Source organism: Emydura macquarii, unplaced genomic scaffold (assembly GCF_026122565.2).
Source record: "Emydura macquarii macquarii isolate MOO-44397 ecotype Brisbane River unplaced genomic scaffold, CSIRO-AGI_Emac_v2 contig_1348, whole genome shotgun sequence".
Taxonomy (NCBI): Eukaryota; Metazoa; Chordata; order Testudines; family Chelidae; genus Emydura; species Emydura macquarii.
The window spans coordinates 13,297,167-13,319,578 of record NW_027131485.1 but is presented as its reverse complement, the minus strand read 5'-3'; the positions used below and the strand labels follow the sequence as shown (position 1 = coordinate 13,319,578).

At 44.1% G+C, this 22,412-nt stretch overlaps 1 protein-coding gene across 6 annotated transcripts in view; it reads right to left on the bottom strand.

Annotated features, from left to right (window-relative positions):
* Window positions 1-416: 416 nt before the first annotated feature.
* The window catches only part of UBN1 (ubinuclein 1), a 32,655-nt gene continuing 10,659 nt past the window's right edge, over window positions 417-22,412 (bottom strand). For 4 of the 6 annotated variants that reach the window (XM_067551257.1, XM_067551254.1, XM_067551253.1 and 1 more), the window contains 11 exons: window positions 19,367-19,437; window positions 18,170-18,299; window positions 17,829-17,947; window positions 17,213-17,341; window positions 16,034-16,177; window positions 14,186-14,236; window positions 13,027-13,069; window positions 10,729-11,967; window positions 7,611-7,863; window positions 7,178-7,267; window positions 417-2,824 (listed from right to left, as the gene is read on the bottom strand). In XM_067551257.1, coding sequence (XP_067407358.1) covers window positions 2,772-2,824; window positions 7,178-7,267; window positions 7,611-7,863; window positions 10,729-11,967; window positions 13,027-13,069; window positions 14,186-14,236; window positions 16,034-16,177; window positions 17,213-17,341; window positions 17,829-17,947; window positions 18,170-18,299; window positions 19,367-19,437 — 2,322 coding nt within the window. In that variant the 3' untranslated portion in view covers window positions 417-2,771. The remainder of the gene's footprint in view (window positions 2,825-7,177; window positions 7,268-7,610; window positions 7,864-10,728; window positions 11,968-13,026; window positions 13,070-14,185; window positions 14,237-16,033; window positions 16,178-17,212; window positions 17,342-17,828; window positions 17,948-18,169; window positions 18,300-19,366; window positions 19,438-22,412) is intronic. The other 2 variants (XM_067551255.1, XM_067551256.1) reach the window with 2 other exon arrangements.

Sequence of the window (22,412 nt, the reverse complement as noted above, 5' to 3'; positions counted from 1 at the left end):
AGTTCTGCTCACTTTCCTGGTGTTCTGCTGACTCTACTCTGCAGGGCTAAGAGCAGGAAAAGGTTAATATACTCAACCCTGTTCCCACTGAAGTCAATTAGATAGTTTTGCCATTGACATTGACAGAAGCTAGATTGGGTCTTAGGTCACTGTTATTTAACTAAAAAGATGGGTCCCTCCTAACAGATCCAATACACACAGGATTGTGTCTTTTGAGTAAGAAGGTGTCATTCTACTGCAATAACAATTTAAGAGTTAGAACTGTACTTCAAAAGAATTTGGTCATTTACAAAGCATCGGCCAAAATGCAAACAAATAATTAGTCACTCAATGAGTGGTTAGAGGCAGCAATACAGTCACAAAGATGAGCCTCCAATAAAATTACATTGGAAATGAAGACAAGAGACTGAAAAGAGCATTTTGGAAACTTTGAAACAATTTATTCAGTTTTCTGTACAAGATTGAGAGTTTTCACACCACCCCCACTGTTGTCATCTAGACAGTCCCAACACACACAACAAAAATAAAGTAAATCGCAGCTCTTACACACAAAAGAAACTGCCGTACTAAGTAAGTGCCATCACGAGGCTCACCCCCCCGCCATAAAATAAAAAAAACCAGCTAACATTGCCTAGTCAAGGCAGAGATCCCAGATGCTCTGCTCCCCAGGGCTTGCGATCTCTTCCATAGTTCTGCCTTGCCACGGCTGTTTAATTCATTCACTCATTCATTACAGCATGTAAAGAAAAAAAATCCCACAGAATTTCCACCGAATAAACATTTCCCTGAGGCAAGAGGCTTCGCTAAATTCCTAAAACAAGGGCATTCTGCTCCAGCTGCGACACGCAAATGTGCATCCCAGCAGAAAGACCAAAGTGAAAGCAAAGACAGGGAGTGGAACCAGTACCTGGGGTAGCTCATTAAGAGCCGGGATCCTGCCAAGGGTTGAATGCCCTTTCAGCTGCCACTGGCTTCAGTGGGAGTTGAAGGTGCACAGCACCTTTCAGGATTAGGTCCTAAATGGGAAACACGCAACATCCGCTGCTCAGAATCCATCGATAACTGCTGTACTTTGTCTCAGTAACACAAATCCTGTCTTTGGCTCTTTTGCTACAACTTAGAAATATTTTTTTTTTTGTAAACAAATTTGAATTCTGAGCTGCATTTAAAAAGCAGTGACGTGATTTTGGGAAGTCCTTTATCAGTTCCACTTACAAACATGTGTCTTGAGTCTTACTAAAAATAGCGAAAATTAGAGCAACTATTTGCTGGTATACTTGATTTCAGTTCCCCACCCAGAGCCCGGGAAGGAATTCTGTAAGCTTTTACTTGAAATACCAATGAGTAACTTATGGAGCAGTGCTACTATCTCTGAAGCCCAGATAAATTAAACCTGGTTAAAAAGTGACCTGAAAGAAGGGAGATCACAACACCACAACTACAAATCAATGGGTCTTATGATCTGAGAACTGCAGACTTCCCTCAATCTATGCACGCAAATCAAAGGGGATGCGCAGACAGACTGAGATCAGTTTACAGTGCTAAAGCTAAAAATACACACTCAAATCCTAGTAGATCCCCATAGCTGCAGCTCTGACAAGTAAATGATTTTAGTGCAGAAGTCATCAAGGGGAGCAATATTCATTGGAATTCACTGGATTATCAGTGATCTTTGTTAATCTAGATCACCAGAGAGATCATTATTGAAGACCCTAGTAAAGAATGGCTTTAGGGGAGGGTCTGGAACCCACTTGCACAAACTCAGATAAGAACTGGTGCTCTTGCTGGATTTGGTACTGGATTCACAGTAACCAAGTCACCATTCAAATCCAGACAGTGCAGCTTTTGATGTGCAACCATAAAAAGCTCTATTAAATAAAACAATACATCTTAAATACAGAGTGATTAAAAAAAGAATTGAGGAGCACACAAAAAAGGGCTGAAATGTGTGTTATTAGTCCATTCTTGCTCCACCATAAAAGGCACTGGAATTATGTCTTCCTATACACATGACATGCTGAGAAGTGTTCCAATCGATCCAATGCATTCAATGGTAATGATAAAACTGAGCACAAAAAAGAAATCCCTTGAGAGGACAAAACAAATGTAGAATCATTTCAATGTTCGTGAGTGCATCTAGAAATGTCTAAAGAGTCTTCATTCTCCTCCAGAGGCTAATATCAGGTGATTCATTATAGTCACCATAGAGGAACTGCTAAGTCCTCCAACCAACTTGAGCACAGCTTTATAGTACAATTGAAAAATTAGGACAGAGTCAATGTCTTCCAAAAGCACTAGCAGTGCTTGAATTATCCCAGTAAATCCAAAGCAGGAATAAGCACCTTTCATGTACTTTCCTGGGGAACCAAGGAGGTAACTGAACTCAGAGGTACTTGGCAAATTTAGACACAGGTGGGGAGAATCCACCAAGGGGCTTGACTTTTTGAAAGAAAGATGCCCCACAAGTGTTTCCCCACAAGTTCTAGCGCTTGCCAGTGCCAATGTTGTGTGAGGATTTGCAGCAGTGGAACAATGATCTAAGTGCTTCTCTCACCGGGGTGTGGTGCAAGGTGGATTGCTTCCTGCAGAGCTCCTCTCTGGACTCCACTGATCAAAAGTGCCAATGAGCCCTTCACTCAGCTCAGTTTCTCCAGCTGCTGTCAGGAAAAGAAAACAAAGGCAGGTGGAAAGCGGGCCATCAGCCTCCAGTCTTCACAGCTGACTCCTCTTGGTTTGCCCTGGGCTTGCATTAGTTTCCCCTTGTACAGATGTCACAATTTTCGCTGCTGCACATTGGAACCTTTGCCATGAAGCTGAGATGCATCTAAAAGAGAATGAAACAGAAAAAGGAAGGGGTTTTAATGTTAGCAATAGGATTCTGTGAACAGCTCGGAGGCACCAAGATCCCATCACATGTAAAAGCTACTGAGTCACCAAGGATTCAGACTAAAAGATACTGGGGGAAGATAGAGATTTTCATTGACACGGAGTAACCGGGAATGGTCTTCATAGTGCATGTATATTACATGGTCTCAGGAAACAGAAGACCTGGGAGGAGGGAGCTGTTGACCAGCTAGTCCGGCAAGCTATTCTCCCATCAGTTCAAACTAGCAAGTGCCCTTATCAATGGCGAACAAATACTTGATTTTATTGATTACCCAGAGAACCAGGAAAGTTACTGAGAGTTTGAAGATGAGTTCAAACAGCTCTTTAGTTGATGGCAATTAGTGGATTTCTACAGTTGTAGAGAAACTTTTTGGACTTCCCTCACACCCAAAGAAACTCATTGCACCACAAGGAGTAGGAATCTAAACACCAGAGGTAAGGGAGAAGAAGAGTAGGAGGAAGTAAAGCAAAAAAAAAGGGACATCACAGAGAAGAAGTGACAAGACAGAGCTGGAGAGTTGAAGAAAGCAGATAGGTTCCAATTGCAATTAAACTAGCATCAAACTATAATGCGTGAACTGATGTATTTGAAATGCATAGCTTGGCAGAAATGGTACTGGGTGTGGGGGAAGAACAATTTACTTTCTACTAGCCACTCCAAGGCAAAGACGGTTTGGCTAGTTCTAGAACTGACTCATGACAGATTCTTTCAAAACAAAAAGCAAGTAAAGTTAGAACAACCACTGGGAGCAAAATACATGTGCATTTCCACCAACAAACATTGACTGCAGCATGGCAAAGACACACTGCATGCCATTTGTTCAAATGCTTTTTGACAGCTGTTAGTTACACATGCTTTAATTTAAGATACCATCATTTCCCAGCATTGGCAGGGACATCCCCAACACATTGCAGGCAACACAGTTTTCAGACGGCTACATCTCCATTATTCTGAAACACAATCTTGGGACGTGTTCTTCCCCAGCAGCAAGGAGATTTCTATTTAGAGACAGCCATAGTTTATTCCTCCACATAGATTCATAGATTTTTAAGGCCAGAAGGAACCATTATGATCATCTAGTCTGACCGCATGCATAACACAGGCAATAGAATTTTACTGAGAGATTTCCGCATCAAGACCACAACTTCTGGTTAAGCTAAAGCGTATGTTTATTTAAAGACATCAAGTGATAAAGAATCCACCCTTGGTAAATTGTTACAGTGGTTAATTCCTCACAGTTAAAAAATGTGCATTTTATTGTTAGTCTGTATTTATCTAGTTTCAGCTTCTGGCCACTGGATCTCATTATAGACTCATAGACTCTAAGGTCAGAAGGGACCAATATGATCATCTAGTCTGACCTCCTGCACAATGCAGGCCACAGAACCTCACCCACCCACTCCTGTAATAAACCTCTAACCCAAGACTGAGTTATTAAAGTCCTCAAATCAGGGTTTAAAGACTTTAAGGTACAGAAAATCCACCAGCAAGTGAGCCGTGCCCCATGCTACAGAAGAAGGCAAAAAACTCCCAGAGCATTGGCTAATCTGCTCTGGGGGAAAATTCCTTCCTGACCCCAAATACAGCAATCAGTTGAACCCTGAGCATGTGGGCAAGACTCATCAGCCAGACACCCAAGAAAGAATTCTCTGTAATAACTCAGAACCCACCCCATCTAACATCCCTTCACAGGCCATTGGCATATCTATTACCAATAGTCAAAGATCAGTCAATTATTAAACTAGACTGTCCCATCATACCATCCCCTCCATAAATTTATCAAGCTCAGTTTTGAAGCCAGCTAGGTTTTTTACCCCCACTGCTCCCCTTTGAAGGCTATTCCAGAACTTCACTCCTCTGATGGTTAGAGACCTGCATCTAATTTCAAGTCTAAACTTCCTAAACTTCCAGTTTAAATCCATTAGTTCTTGTATCCACATTGGCACTGAATTTAAATAATTCCTCTCCTGCCCTGGTATTTATCCCTCTGATGTATTTATAGAGAGCAATCATATCTCTCCTCAACCTCTGTCACTTCCAACTGATAGCAGAAATTCTTGTTATTAGTCCCAAAATGCATGACCTTGCACTTTCCACTATTAAATTTCATCCTATTTCTATTACTCCAACTTACAAGTCATCCAGATTTTCCTGTATGATATTCCGATCCTTCTCAGTATTGGCAATGCCTCCCAACTTTGTATCATCCACAAACTTTATTAGCACATTCCCACTTTTTGTGCCAAGGTCAGTAATAAAAAGGTTAAATAAAATTGGTCCCAAGACCAATCCTTGAGGAACTCCACTAATAACCTCCCTCCAGCTTGACAGTTCACCTTCCAGTCTGACCCACTGTAGTCTCCCCTTTAACCAGTTCTTTATCCACCTTTCCATTTTCATATTAATTCCTATCTTTTCCAATTTAACTAGTAATTCCCCATGTGGAACCATATCAAATGCCTCACTGAAATCTAGGTAAATTAGATCCACTGCATTCCCTTCATCTAAAAAAAAACTTATTTTCTCAAAAAAAAGAGATCTACCTTTAGCAAAGCCATGTTGTATTTTATCCCATTTACCATAAACCTCTATGTCCTTAACTACTGTCTCTTTCAAAAATTTTTCCAAGACCTTGCATACTCCTGAGGTCAAATTAACAGGCCTGTAGTTACCCAGATAACTTCCCCCCTCCCTTTCTTAAAAATAGGAACCATGTTAGCAACTTTCCAGCCATACAGTACTGCCTGAGTTTACAGATTCATTAAAAATCCTTGCTAATGGGCTTGCAATTTCATGTGCCTTTCTACTAAAGAGCTCATAGACTTTAAGGTCAGAAGGGAGCATCATGATCATCTGTCAACTATCAGAAATCTTCTCCTCATGTAGGTACTTGTAGACCATGATCAAGTCACCAATTCTCCTTTGATAAAGAGAAAGGAGATTCTTCTTAGTAGCACACAGAATACATTTCGTAAGACTTGTTTAATTAAAAAAATAAGAACCATCTTGCTCCCTAGAGAAAGTAGTTTTATCCACATAATGTAAAGCAAAAGTTTTTCATCTCCTCCATATCTATGTCACAGATACAGCTTACTGATTTCACCCATCTAGTCACTACAGGTGGGCCCTGTTCTCTGCTCCTCCACATCCATAACTCTATTGCGTATTTAGTGGAGAGAAACTGTTCCTCAGTCAGGACTTGGGTGATGGAATGGGGAAGAGGAATGCTGTGGGTTCTCATTAATGCACGGTGTCCATATCTTTGCTCAGCAGAGGAACATGTCTTGACAATAGATCACACAGGGTACTACACTACATTACTAGGCTAGATTAATTAGAGGGTCACCCACTCCCAGTGACCTTGCCACAGCAAAAATAAGCTGCCTCACTCACCCAGATAAATGACACGTTGTTCAAGTGTGAAACACAGCAGCAGGAAGTACTGTATGTCAGGACTGACTTGCATTAATACAGCTATATGATGCATTGGCCATGATTAAGACGGCAGGAAAAGCCATCGATCAGGACTGAGCTGCACTTGCAGCACTGCATGGGCAAGTTTGCACAGCACTCTACTCTTGGATCTTGATTCCATGAGCACCAACTGTATCCCTGTTCCCCCCTGCTCCCAGACCCATAAAAGGCTACTATCGTTATGCAGCTTTGCCATGTGCCACACAAGCCACAGCAGCAATTGTTCTAATTAGAACCAAACAGAGAAGTAAAGCCACCAGCTCCTCACAGATCTCGCACTGTGTGCTGGTTCTGAAGGTACCGAACGGGGGTCACAACAAACTTTCACACAAAAAAGTCACGTGATCAACATCAGGTAAAGCTGGGGCTGGCAGCAGTGTCTCCTCCTGGAGATAGCTCAACACCCTTTATCTAGGGTAGTAGGTGACAATCCTTTATGCAACTAGCACATTCAATCCTAGGCAGTACTGGCAAGTTGTGCAAAACCACATAAAGCTCTTAACCCTGGTGGCATGGCCCTGTACCATGCACCAAGAACAAAGAGCCAAACCACTTAAGACACTGAGAAATTCCAAAGGGAATCTGGGGGGAGTAAGTGTCTTTCCGGAATGGAAGATTTCTACTATCTAGTCAGCAAAAGCAAAGGACATTAAGGATCCTAAACCTCACGAGGCTGGTGAAATGGAGCATCAGCAAAGACTACACCAGTGAAGACAACATTGAAGGCAGTGGTGCTTTCACCCCAAGATGAGGCATTCGTCGAGGCAGATGACGACTCACAAGGCACAAGACAAACAAGACCATCTGACAAGTTACCTGGCAAACTTTGCGGTAAATGGGTGGACAGGGCAGAGTGTGGGAGTGGTGCTGCATGGTGCGGGCTGGAGTGCAAGCCAGCCAGAAGACCTAGAGAGAAAAACAAAGATAGGAGGGGGGGGTGGAAAAAAAGAACAAATGCACATTGAGGACAGAAACAAGCGGAGGAGCTGCGGCAGTTAGAGCCTATAGCTTAGCCTCCAGTACTAGTTCTGCTGAACAATGGTAGACAGGGATGGCCGGGACTTCTGGGCTAACTACAGATACATGCCCAAGGTCTTCCAAAACCACTGGCTTAAGACACAAATGCATGAACTACAAGCACAAAGCAACAACATGAGAGATGGGCCTATGTGCATGGTCTAAAAGTATTGTCCTGGTGGTCCTGCAATTCTACAGCATAGGCATGAGAAACACAGGGGAAAGCACTCACTGTGACTGAGGCCATGGTGGAAAGTTCCTGGTGCAGGTCCCGTGACAATCGCATCCTTTGATACCCCTGCCTTGGGGGAGGAGTCCGAGCTGAAGGAGATGACATGAAGAGGGAAGGAATGGATGGGAGAGAGAATCCCCAGCGGGGCGGAGCTCAGGGCACCTGGCAGCTTTGGACTGCTGGACTTGTAGGATGGAGACAGTACACTTAAAGAAGGAGAGCTGGTTAGCAGCACAGCTCCACTGGTTCCTTTCTGGGAATGAAACAGCAAGAGTCAGTCAAAATGGAAACACAATGGCACCTCATCAGCCTTCACATTCAACAAGGAGGGTTTACACAGGAGAGTTGATGCTAATTCCCTCCGTACCCAAAGTACCCTCCCACATACACTTCCAGAATGCCTGCCAGATACCAGAAGACCAGATCCATAATGCAAACAATCCAGTGTCGCGATGTGCTGTTTTGGGGAACTCAAGAACAAGCACACTGGACCAGACCAGTGGTCCATCTAGTCTGGAATCCTGTCTCCAACAATGAAAGGATCCTTCAGAAGCAGGTCTAACACTTCCATGATGGACAATCACACATGAACATTGCTACATGGGAAGTTTCTTACTAACACCAGGCCGTTTGTTGGCTTATGTCCTGAAGCACCAGGGCTCATTTCCAATAACCCTGTATCCTTATTCTATCAGTGCAACTGAGAATATTCTTCACTCAGATGCCTAGTTCTTTGATGAAACCTACTAAGCTCTTGGTCTCAGTAACATTCATGGTACAGAGTTCTACAGCTTAATTAGAAATGATGTAAAACACACATTTTTCAATCCATTTTAAATGTGCTTCCTTTTAACTGCATGGTGACCCCCTCTCAACCCACCCCCTTCTTTTATTATGAAAAAAGGGTAGATATGAATGGCTGACTTGACAGTCCATCATTACATCAAGGCACCTAGAATTGATAAGCTTTCTGGTGGGGGGTAGGGGTGAAAACAGAGGGGTTCACTGCATTAAGTATAAAAGTGAGTATATAAGTAAGTAATCCCCATCTTATTTAATAAGATCCTACATTCGATTGATTTTATGCAGCCCCTGAATTGTCAGTGTACCACCAAGTTCTGCGCAGAACAGGCTGAATTGGATTCTGGGAGTGGTCAGGGAGGAGCAGGAGGTTGTGGTAGCTGGGTAAGAGACAACTGAGGATTTTAGCCTCTGGGAAGAGGTGGGAGGCATTTTGAGTGTGTTGAACACACACATTTTAGTGTCCAGCAATGAAGTAAATGTTAATACTGAAATCTCTAGAGCAGGAGAATTTCAATCAGGTTGAAGTTTGGACAACTACATTTGCTTTATTGAAACTTTAGATTAAAGTGGATACTAAATTCAATTATAAATGCTGTAACGTTTAAATGCCACTATGGGGAGGGTATCTTGCTTGAATTTGATATAATTGCTACAGGAAACATTTTTTGAAAATTAAGGCCCTAATCCTGCAAACACTTAAGCAGGTAGGTAAATTTACTCTCAAGTAATCCCATTGACTTCAGTGAAACTACCTACATACTTAAAGTTACATATGTGCATATGTATTAGTAGCATCTGGGGCTAAAATTGCATTTTTATTTTAAAAAATTCTCTTAGGTCTACTCTACAAGTGTTTTGCCAGTCGAGATATACTAGTATACAGGACTGTTTTGCCAGTTAAGTGTGGAAGCAGTTTATATTTGCAAAACTGTGCTTTTTCTGGCATAGCTTATTCTAGGCCCCCTGAATAAAATAAACTATATCAGTAAAAGCACAGTTTTACAGGTGTTACTATGTCTACACTGGGGACTTTTTTCCGGCACAGCTGTGTCAGGCAGGGTTTGAAAGGGTGTGATCCCTGGCCAACAGAGCTGTGTCAGCAAAAAATTGTAACAAAAAATTGTAGCAAAAAATGCCTCAGTGGCATACATCTTTGACTCTTCAAAACAATGTTTTATTCAATATTAATAGTAAGTTATTCTGTATTAAAATGCATTAAAAACTCGTTTTCTTATATACACACAGGCCAACATCTTTAGGAATAGATACCTAAAGTTAGGCTCCTAAACTCATATTTAGGCACCTACAGGTGGTGTTTTGAAAAACAACTGGATGATTTATTAGCACCAATCCCATTTGACTCCAAACTGTAAACCCTTGTGGAGGACTTATAGTCTGCTTGAAGCTTTACAGCTTCCTTGACTTCTACAAGTTCAACGTATTGGAAAGTGGTGATGTTTATAAATCAAACATGCAAATTTTTTTTATCCATTTTGTGTCTGAGTTAGTTTTGTTCTCACAGTAAGGATTTTAATGAACTTTAATGGACTTGTCTTTTTTGGCACAGACAAGCATCAGTCATGTGAAACTTATTAGAAGAAAAAAATTTCTATGTAAAATCTGAAAATCTAACAAGAAGTTAATTCAAGAAGCAAGTATAAAATATTCAATTTGGCCATTTAAAACCATGGGAAGAAAGGGGAAGAAAGTAAAGTATCAGCAATAAAAAAAAAGAGAAATCTGATTTAGATCTTATTTTATAATGTTGATTTAAAAAAAAAAAAAATTATGACTTTTATCCACCATGGAAACTTGTCTCGCTTGATTTCAGAGTTTACATCCTATTGAACTGAATGGGCAGCAGAAATGGACATTTTTTTGAGCTATTGTTTCAAGCTACCTGCAAATACAGGTTATGCACTGCACATATTACACATGTCACAATTCAGAAGGTTTTCTTCATAACTCATAAAGGGCTAAGAATTTTGGTTCTTTTTAAAAAAGAACAAAAGTTTTAATTCTAGAGAACCAAACTTGTAGCAAAGGGTGGATTTTGCAGCAAATCCACAACCATGGAATCTGAGTACACAGTGTCCTGGATCTAAACAGACAGCTTGGGGCAGGGCAGTCTTTGTCCAGTATTAGCACAATGGGTCCATAACAAGGTCTCCTAGATGCTACAGTAATATAAATAAATAATAAGTTTAAGAAATACCTGAAATACTTTTGAAGCTTTCACGTTAAGGCAGATCTTAGCAAGACATTGCTTGATACAGCAATGCCATTTCTCATGATATCCCAGCAGTGTACTTACCGGCAGAGAGGTAGAAGACGCAGTGCTACTAACCACAGCTGGCTTTAGGGAGGAGGTTAATAACTTGGCTACCCCCTGAGTCCCTCCGCTAGAATCTCCATTTGGACCACCAGGTGGCGCTACTAGAGTCAGCTTCTGAGAGACGGGGGTTTTCTTGACCATGGAGCTTGGGGATGAACGGCTGGAAACCTGCCCTGGAGAGGGAGTCTGCACACCCGACAGCAAGCCGCCCGAGGAGGAGCTCTGATGTGCAGACACTCCAGACGTGGAGCTGCTGGAAGAAGCTCCATGCTTGGAGAGGGAGCTGGAAATGAAGGGCGATTTGTAGGACTGCCCTGAAGAGCTGGAGCTGGTCGAGTGCTTTCCTGCATAGCTTAGGGATGCTGTAGAGGAGCCAGGGCTCTTGTGGGAGCTACTAGAAGCTGGTGTGCTGCCTGCAGAAGATAAAGCCGAGGAATGGAAGCCCTGAGCTTTGGTCGATGGCTTGGATGTCTGGAGGAGGGAGCGCTGGGGCACAGGGGAGACAGACTTGGGGCTTTGCAGTTTGACAAATGGAGCTGGGGATGTGAAGCTTTTCTGCTGCTGGCCACTCGAGTGAAAGACTTTCACTTGTGCAACTGGCAAGGGTGTGGACGTCTGGGGCCCGTGACTTGTTCGCTGCAGGCTGTGGTGCTTCTGTTTGGGCTGGTGTGCATCGGGGAGGATTTTACTGGGGGAGACTTGGCAAGCCAGCTCTTTATAACCAGAACTCTCTGCCTTTTTGTCTTGAGAGGACTGTCCCAATGCCAGGGCCTGCTCGGCCAAGAAATTGAGAGGTGATTGTACAGAACCAGCTGGGGATGGGGTAGGAGAAGAATTGGACTTTGAAAAGTTCCGCTTCTCGTCTGAAGTTGCAAGACTTGTGATCTTCTCTGAAGGAGGCTTTGGGGGTCCAGGAAGGGTGAAATCAGGACTCCCACTGGCTCTGCTGTTAAGCACAGCCAATTCCTTGGACACAGCTTCCAGCGAGGAGGTTGGGTTACGAATTAAATCCTCATCTAGGGAGTCGTCCATGCTGAAGGCGGCAGGGGTGGTAGTGCTGCTAGGTGCTTGGGCAGCGCTGAGACACAACAGCTCTCTGGTCTGGGAGCTGATGCCAATGGCCACTCCCTGGGGCTCTGAAGACAGAGAAACTGTGCCACTTGAGTGGATCAATGGAACAGAAACTGGCATCTTTTTATCTGGCTTGCTGGAGAATTCCTGCAAGAAAGTCACAAGGAGTGAGACTCCAGACTAGACAGAGTTTAAGTTTACTGCTGAAAATGAATGAAAGGCAACCTGCCAGGCTGTCTATTCCATTCATTCAGGTGGCAGAAGCTGGGAAAGGCACAGCTTGGGCACTTGCTTTGCCTGCAGACTCCATGAGCAACTCCTGCAGCTGTACAGCACTGGAAAGCTGGTTGCTCTTTTTTTCCACTTGCACAATTTATTCAAGTTACTCACACAGCCCTGCTGCAAACTACTCATGTCGGTGCCAACCCAGAGAACAACCATCCCATACCCATCTCACACAGACAACAGACAAAGCTAGAAGGGAACTTTTGTCAGAACAGATTCTCAGTTTCCAGTTCCTTTCTGCTCTCAGCTGGGTTGGAAATATCCCACAAGAAGCCTCTTGGGGGTAAAGAGACTGCCTTTAGAAAGTCAATATTTGCCAGCCATTACTGCAGGCAACTCCTGCTCAAAGGATACAGCAGACAGAGGTAACTGCTGGCAAGTGACTTGACAGCCGCTGGATTTCAGGGGAGACCAGGAATTGAGGAGTCCTGTTAATGTGTAAGACAAATCTACAGACTTCAGGGGCCAACTGACACGGGGGAATCTAGTTGGATGGAGGAAGATTTGCCCTGTTTTAGCTAAACAAACTCAATTCTCCCCACATTATGAGCACCGCTGAATGCTCCACTGCCTTAGAGAAGAGTGGTATGGCGGAAACTTAGCAAGTTTGTATATTTGTGTTCCACAGTGGTTCTAAAGCAAGATCCTTTATACCTGTTCTGTTGCTGTGCTGTCTGCAGAGCTTGTTATGTCTCTGCATCAAACACAGGCATGCTAGTATCCAAATACCCTTGAACCAGCTGGAGCTTACCTCCACCCCATCCATTCTCAAAGACAGCATCTGACCTGTGGCGACTAGGAAACATCCTCTCTCTCTGGTACAACCACCTGACGTGGGGACATCTCAGTACAACAGTATCCCTCCCCAACCTAAGACAGATAAGCACAGCCACCGAGAGGCAGGGAGACAACAAAACTCACCTTCACCTTCACTTTTGGAGGAGCCATAACTTTCTTCTTCGCCCTGTTTGGAGAGAGACAAAAGACGTAAGGGCTCATTGAACTTCCCTGGGGAACAATCCAATTAAGGGATACACTAGGGGCTGTTAGCAGGAGTGCACCAGCTGATCTCCACTGAGATTCATAGGAAGAGAGGCAGCTTCTCAGGTTGCTAGGACGCAAACCACATGAGGTTTGCTATTGCTCTAGAAAGAGCTGACTTCCATCCAGGAGGACTAAGAAGTGGGGGAGGAGACAGAAGTGTTGATGGAGCATGGTGAAAGACGCTTTCAACTGCCAGCGAAAGCAACTGGCCTGCATGTCCTGCACCAGCTGTCGCTTCAGAGTTGAAATGAGCGCACTGCAATAACGCATTCCAGAAGTCACAAAGGAACAGATAACTATAACAAGAGGCCACAGAGAGAAACTGGCACAATCATTGTGCTCAAGCGAGCCACAAATGCTATCTGGGATGCCAGGATAAATCATGGATCCAGAAGCATCCTTAGATAAACTCTGACAGTAAGGTTCCTCTCAGTCATTAAGGCAGGCACCATCCCAGCTGGACTCTACACAGTTCTCCTGGCAAACTGGTATCCCTCCTTCTTGCATACAATGAGCCTTAGCTACTTTGCTTGGCCCAGACTCCCCTTCAGACAGACCATAAGAAAGAGTCCAAGTTTAAGAAAGATGACAGAGCTGGGTGCCATCTGCTTCCTGATGGAACTAAGCACAAACGGTCTCCATGCTTCATCCAAGGGCATAGCATACACATGGCCCCATCTCTTTAATAATTAAACTCTGTGGGAAAGCCCAGCCCAGGTTAGAGTTCTTATCTGGTGGAATCTTAAGGTGAGCATGTGCCAGCAAACCTATTGTTGGAGGTGAAGTCATATGCAAACAACAGCTGCGCTACTTCCAAGAGGCGCTCTCAGCTCGTGCAAAGCCAAGTTACATCTGGAGAGAACTGAACAAGTAGAGGTTCTGCTCTATGATCCATCCAGGCCTCTATCCACAGAAGCAAGACTGGAGGCCTCACGTAGGGGCAAAGCATGAATGGTGAGAACTTTATTTGCTAGCAGCCAACCTTGCACTGAATAACAGTAACCAAGGAGGAGGGCAAGTGCTGCTAGATACTCACAGGATTGATGTCAGGTGTCCATGCACACGCCTGGTCTCCTTGAACAGAGTCCTGAAAAGCAAAGAGACCAGTGAGCAGTTCTAGCCAGCTCTGCTCACAAGAATGACAAGGATCACTGGAGATGAAGCTCTGCTATCCCATGATGCATGCTGAGATGAGCCAACTGCCAAAGGCAGGGAAAGCTGATAACTAGACACCCCAATTCTTTTCAGGAAGCCCCTCTCCTACTGCAATAAAATCTCCCCATTCAAGTCCTTCTTGGGAGTGGGGAGGGAGGGCTATTCTCATCACAGGTTCCAAGTCTATTAATTATTACAACTTCCCAGCAAGCCCTCTGCTACTGATACTGGCTAAACAAACTGGCATGGCAATACCAACCCCAGTTCAGCTAACAGAGGGATAACTGCAGCTGCTTCTCCAGATGCCTGGGTAAAAAGCTCAAACATACAGCCAGGGTTTACATTTTTTTTAATACACCTTCTCCTTGGTTATTAATGTCTTTGATTGTTAAAACAAACTTTTAAAAAAAACCCACCAGCTTACTTTCACAAACTGTCTCTCTCAGCTCAGATCATAAAATACATTGCACATGAACTGCCTCTCGGAACTCCTCCACAAACCTCTATCCTATCCACATTTAAGTTCCTCTTCAAGATCACCATCATTATATATCATTTGTATTTTCACAGCACCTCAGAGCCCCACTGTGCTAGGTGCTGTACAAACACAGAAGCAAGACAGTCCCGTGTTCCAAAGAGCTTACGATCTAAGAATAAGACAGGAGACAATGGGTGGATACTGACACGCTGGGGAATACAAGGAAACAAGACAAAATTTATCAGCATGATAAGCAGTGGTCTCAGCACACCAGCAGTCTAGCTAAGTTCTGCCTTCTTGTTTACAGTGAATTGAGTTGTCTTCTTTATAAACTGCCTGATGTTCCCATTCCTTTTCCCCTGCCTTCTATCTGCCTGTCTGCCCTTAGCCTGCGAACTCTGAAGAGCAGGGATGGTCTTGCTTGAGCGGTTGGAAAGCAATTTTGGTTCATAGTCATTGTCTAGTCAATTTCACGTCCAAGTTCTCTTGCAGTCAGTAGGACATTGCAATGGTTACCTTACTACTAGTGCTGGAAATGTCCATCGTTTTAAATGTTTATTTGGAATTCAGAACACATCAATGGAAATACTTCTATTATTTGCACATAAAAGTTGATGTTTTACAAACCTCAAGTTGTGTCCAAGTCCAGCAGCATCCTTCTAAAGTACAGAATCCTCCTTACCCATCTTCTAATCCCACTGCCCAGCTCACATTCTTTGAACGCACATTACAAATGTTCACACATTTGTGAACTTCATTTCCACGTACAACTGCAGTAATTAGGCATGTAGGTGTCCAGTTAGACTCATCACTGATGGTTATAAAAAGCTGGGACCTACTGTTCCCCTATAGACCAGCTCACTTCAGACAAGGAGATGAAGAATCCCTATAGCAGAAGTTTACCTTTGCCCTTCTTTTAAACTACTGAACAAACAATCAAGACAACAGACGGCAGTCGCACCAACGTGACTTCACTTCCCACTCGTGCAGCCTTCCTCATTGGAATATGTAATGAGGAAACATGAACCAGCAGTTAAGAGTGAAGTGCTCAGGTTCAATTCCCACTTCTGGAACTAACTCACTGACACACGTTGGGCCAGTCACTTAACCACATTCTGATGCTTCTTCCCCTCTGGGAGATGGGGACGCTACTGAGACAAGAGACCTCATTCATGTCTGACATGCTTCAAGATCCTCTGAAATAAGGAACAAGAGGAGTCCAAAGTAACTGCCTGCTTCACTCTCACTCACCTGGCCTGCATCCAGCCCTTTGGCCAGAGGGGTTTGACTTCTGCGTCGAGAAAGGTCTTCACATAATCCTCCAGAGACTGAGCCTTATTCTTTTCCAGCTCGTAGCCATCCAGTTTAATCTTCACCACATGGCAAAGCAGCTCCCTGAGGGATGGGCAGACTTTAGACCAGCTTACCCACAACCATTTCCCCCCAAAGTGCACTCTGTTAACCCAGAGGTGGGTGAATATTTTAAGACTGGCCTGAATCAGTCTCCTAGCATTAGGATTTGCCACTTTGGGTCAGACCATGAACCAGATCCAGGATCCCAAGCCCAGAAGTTCCCAACATGTCACTCACAGAAGAGTGACACATCCACAGTAATGCACCCAGCCAACTGGGCAGAGTGGGTGAGTGAGTCAATACTTTCCAGTTTCCACATCTTAATACCCTGAGGCAGAAGATGTGGTTACCCATAATTTCAGCTGTTATTAAAGGCATGAAATTAAACCTGTTTATCTTGATAACAAACTGCATCAGTTTGTTCTGGAAAGTGACTGGATGCTATGTGAAGTGAAGTTTCCTTTATGTTTTAAAGGAATCAGCCCTTAATTTAATGTTGTTCCCTTGTTATGGAACAAAGAGACAGGGAGGGGTTGATCAGTTTTCTCTATGCCCTTTAGCATTTTCCCCTTCAATCATGCCACCCTACCCATATGATTCTTTGCCAGACTCTAGAATCCCAGCTCCTGCAGTTTTACCAGCTCTTGCAATTTTAATTACAAGTAATCTGGTCCCTTTAGAGTTTGTAGGACCCCAGTGCCCTCGGTGTAGCTCCTTCTTTCCCAGAAAAGCTCCCTAATGTCTAATAAACTTTAATCCCTCATCTAGCCAGTATCTTGGCATCTACTGATTGAAGCCCCTTACTGTCTCCGGCAAAGCCAGCACCATGCCTGAAAGCAGAAGCATTTTAAAACACTTGCAGGGTCTGAGTCTAACAAATGTTACACTGGTCTCTTAAAAGATTGCAACACCAAGCCTCTGAGTGGACTCTGAATGGATTCAGTATTTAGGGTCAGACACATTCAGAAAGCCAGAGATAAAATAAATTCACACTGTGTGCTCTCAACTCCCTCAAGCTCAGGGGCCTGGAACAGAACTAAAAGAAAAGACTCCGTCAAAGACTCCATTTATCCAAACCTGATTTCATCATTCCACTGAAATTTCTTCCGAGGTCCCATGATCCGCTTCCCTCCCTTCTCTTCATCATCTTCCTCATCAGAGCAAACCCGGTCTCTCTGCTCCTTGTCCTTTTCCTCTTCCAGCATCCTGAGAAGAGAATGGAATCAGTAAACTGTGCAACTCACTGCCACAGATGTCATGGAGTTGAAAACATAGCATGCTTCAGAAAACGACTGGACGTGGATATGGGTAACAAGAACATCCAGCGTTATAACAGTTAATGCAAACATAAGCTATGGAAGAAATATTAAACCTCATGCTTCAGATCTTAAGACAATCGCTAACAACTAGATATTAGGAGGGTGCTTGTACCTTCCTGTGAAGCATCTGGTGCTGCTACAGCAGGACTCCCTAACCTCTGGTACTCTACAGTGATGCTACAGTAAGACCATTGCACAAGGGGCAAGGACACAGCTTGACCACCCTTGTGTCCTTCAGCAATTCTCAATCTAGGCTTAAACACACAAACAAAAGACAGAATAGAAGGGAAAGGTCACAAGAGCAACCTGCAGGTGGAGGGGAACTTGCTGAGAAGAGATACAGGTGGCTAACGAGAAGAAAAGGAAAAGCTTACTTAGCAAATTTAGCCTGGGTATGTGCTTGGCACTCCTCCTGGTATTTAGCCATCTGCTCTGGCATTGCCCGGCCAATGGCTTCCTTTAGCTTCTGGAGAGGCTCCTTCAAACGGCCACCCTGCAGGGGGCATCACAAGACACAGTGAGGTTTCACACAGAACTTTTCATTCAAAAGATCTCATAGTTCAGAGACAATAATAGTGTTGTAACTGTAGACATGGTGGCCACTATAGCTCAGCAGAGACCCAGAGTGCCTTGTATAAAGAAGAATGACCACACTCTGGAGATCAGGAATTAAGTGCAAATTAAAGGATATCATGGCGCTTCTAAGATCACCCACCTGTTCGTAGAGATAAAGCTTGCGGGCACGCTTGACCAGTGTATCTTTGCTGCAAGGAAGGAAGGAGGCCAGGTGAGCATATACCCCGGATCGAATCTGGCTATTCAGCTCACGGGTCTGCAGCTCTATGCTGAAGAATAGGATAGACAGACCATTGACTGTGACTTCAACACGGCTTCTCAAAGCAACACAAATGTTCCGACACTCACAGAGAAAGAGCCGTATAATACTAGGGATGTGGTGAGCTGACTCCAGAAATCACACAGGCTAGACTTTTCCACTCAGTACATGCCCACCAACATAGTAACCGAGCACGTAACAAGCATATTACAGCCAATATAGGTCAAGAGTCTCATTTCCTCCATACGTTTTTCAAGGCAGTCAGGACCATGATGGCCAGCGGAGCTTTAAGCAATGAAACAAGAAAGGGATATTCCCTGAGGAGCGTGGTACCCTAGTCACAACAGGTCACACTGGAAACACTTCAGCCTAAACCAAAGAGAACATCCTTTTCACTTTGTATAGCACCCTTCCTCCAAAGCTCTCAAAGCACTTTGAGAAAATTACGCTGGATGAGGCATGTGAATATTCTCCCTATTTTACAGATTGGTAAACCTAAAATACAGGGAGGTTATGGGAATCGCTCCAAGTCACAGAACAAGTCAGTGGCATAGTCAAGAATTGAACCCAGCAGCTCCAGCTTCTAGTCCCCTGTTCTAACAAGGGGACACTCCGTATACTGTCATGGATAGTATGGCAAGGAATATCACCACTAAAAGCCCTCATGGGGAAAAGGCTACTGTTATTAGAAGAGGCCACTTTATTTCCAGTTATAGAATCAGGATTTGATTCAATTGATCAAGCACAGCACATTTCAACATCTTATCTCAAACACTAGATGGATATGGAAACAGGATGACTGTACACACCTCTTAACTCTCCCCTCCAACCACTCCAAATATTTGGTGTACTCCAATTTAAGTCCAGTTATGGAGGACATCAGGGTTAGTCCCAACTCACCTAGGAGTAGCTGACATAGGGCAACTCCCCACCCACAACCCTCAACACTAGCGCCAGGATATCTCCTCACTCTAGATTTACCAATGGAGTATGTTCTATACAACTTTCTCCGTTCCCCAGAGTTGGGTCCCATTCCTTTACATTAAATGGCAGGTAAGAGATGATGAGGGTACTTACTCCAGTATGATGTTATTGATATCCTGGGTAAAGAACCTCTGTTTGCCTTCTCCTTCTGCAGCTCTGGCGGCCTGGTTCACAGCAGACAATACAAGCTGTTAGCTCTCACACAGATACAAAGTAATCAAATGGTTTTCAAAGCAGCCTCCGGGATACTATAATAAAACTCTATCAGCAACTTCATGCCAGGTAGACTGCATCCCGTTATGTACCATGGCCCCAAGTGGCAGTAACACCTACTCTGCATGGAATGCTCTTCCATGAACCAGCTCAGATCACATCCCACTTGTTAGGACCTGGCAGGACTGCCCCAAATCTCCAGCCAATCAGCTAGCTGTTAGGCAGTGATGCCAACATGCTGTTTAACATGCACAGACATGGGCTAGGGCCCTTCTAGCTGAAGCTTCACCATTAACTCTACATAGTGACATTCACAATTGGGATTCAAGCACCAGCTCCAGACGGGGACTGAGTGTGGCTTTATTTCACTGGAATATACTCCAAGTAAATCCCACCAACGTAAAATATGGTCTGCTTTCCCCCACGCCACCCTGAGTCTCTCGGCCTTAGGAAGGGGGTGCTCTGGCCTCTCACTCTAACCTCCCAGTGCAACACTGCCTACTCTCACCTCCATAATGAAAGCACGTGGCTCTCCTGAGAGGTGCTTTAGAGTACCAGCGTGCTGGGCAGCATTCCAAGGAACATCTGAAAAATACACTACTCCAGGGCAGCCCTGCATTTCTGGGCCACCCAGTCATTGCCTTCACTGGATTGCATGCACTGCAAGATGTCTGCCAATGCCAGCAGAGGAGTGTTATAGAAACTGAAGGGAAATGGAACCAAAACTGTTGATTAACAAACCCAGCTTGAAGCACCATGATACAACAGGAAGCACGCAGTGACTGAGCAGCACCCACCAGCACTGAAAGCAATGCAGGCAAGTACAATGTGCTGGGTAAGGCACCACTTCCTCTGCTGCACAAGCCCCAGATTTGCTGTATTCTTGTCTCACAGCCACACACACGCAATGCAGATAGTCTATCATTAAATAACCATCCAGGAAAACCAAGTGCGTGCTAGAGTTCCCTCTCTCAATGACTTCATCTAGTCATTCATAGCAAAGCAAGATGTTTCATGAAAGTATGTTGATTTTGCAGAAATTTCATTTAGAACAAAATTTGGGGGGGAAACGTGTTTTAGATGAGGACAAAATGTTCCACTTCAACCTCTTTGGAATGGAACACATTGATATTCTGTTTCAAATCGACTTTTCATTTCAATTGTTTTATTTTACATTATATCAGAATTAAATCTTTAAATTACCACAAAACCATTTTTTCCCCACAGAATTTTGTTTCATGAGAAGTTTCAAAATTGTTTTCATTCTGTTTTGGAGTGGAACAATATTTTTTAAAAATCCAAGAAATTCCTGCAAAATGGAAAATCTAGTTCCTACCAAGTTCCAGTTTCTTTCTGATGAGCAGCAGGGAGTCTGGGGAGTTCAACCCTCTGGCCTTCCTTTCTGGAGACAAGATCCCTTGCACTAGCCAGGACATGGACTATCACCCTGTAGATCTGATCCAGCTCTAGTTTTAACAATTCTCCTTTCTTTTACTCTGAACAATTGCACAATTTCTTGGTTGAGGTCAGAGTGGGGAGAGGAGACTTAGGGCCTTACTTGCTGATCACATTTCTTTGCAGCTTCTCAGCAGGTCCCAGCTTGCCTTCCTTGTGTGTGTAACCTTAACGATGTCAACAAAAACAAACACCTAGCGATGGGAGTCCCTCCCTACTGCCAAGCCTCAATGCGATACAGTGTGAATTCACAAATGTGGGGCTGCAGGAAGGATAAAATGGCAGGACTGTAAATATGATCCCATCAAGCCAGAAGCAGACAATATAAGGAGCCTTGCCCTCTGTTCATCCTCCCATGCCCTCACTTCTCAAGTCTGTTTCCCCCTGCCCCAATCTGGCAGGACTGTACTCTGCCCCAGAAAACCCTTCAGCTCTAGATACTAGAATAGCCAATGATAGTTCTCATTTCAATGCACCTGTGAAATTGAGAGAAGCACTCTCCCTCCCTTGTGCCCAAGGAGAGGATTCCTTAGCAACTAGCATGTTTCAACAGCAGCCTTCCTCTGGGTACAAGGTGCAGCTCTTTGCACCACAGCACAAGACAGCTCCAGGGTACAATGTTTCACTTCATGCTGGAGTAGTCAGACACATGCTTGCAGTTCGGGTAACATATGCAGTCTGTGTGAGAAGGACTGCCCCTGGGAAGGAGGGGGGAAGGGGGGAGCTCTTCCTTACCCTGAATTTGGTTTCTCCTAGTCCCTACTAGGCCAGTCTGGACACTCGGCAGTAGGACTTCCTACCAGCAGAGGGCCAGCCAAATGTGCTGTGTCAATGCATACAAAAGGGTCAGTTCCAGCCAAGGAACCCTGTACAGGAAGTTTCCCCGAGTAATAAAAATTGCACACAAAAACCCTCCTAAAAATTAGAGCAATAAGAATGCAGGATAATGGTAAAAATAACTCAAACAACTGGATGAAGGCTACCAAGAAATTATATATTGTGGCTGAGGCTGTCTAGTACCATTTCTGTGCTGGTGAATAGAAGAATACCAATAAGCAGAGGCTGGCATTAGCCATGAATTACACACGCTGCGTTAGCCAGTCCTAGCAAGCAGAGATGGCTTTGAAATCCCTCAAACTGATGCTTCACGCTCCAGGCTGGTAAGGGATGAATGAGCAACGAGGGGTCATACATTCCCAAAGTGATCCCCATCTCTGATAGCAGCAGCAGACAGATAGGCAGCAGGCAACACCGAACAGATAATACACAGATGGAAAACAACCCCCCCCCCCTTTTTTTTTTTAAAAAGAGAAGCCACATTCAGAAAATCCTATGAGGGAGGAAAGGGTTAAAACAAAAAACCTAAAGGGGGGGAAGGGAAGGAAGAGAAGAGAGAATATCTGAAAGCTTAATTTAGACAGAGGGCTACTCCCACCTGCTGATATGGGCAGAAAACTGGCCCTCTTTTAGG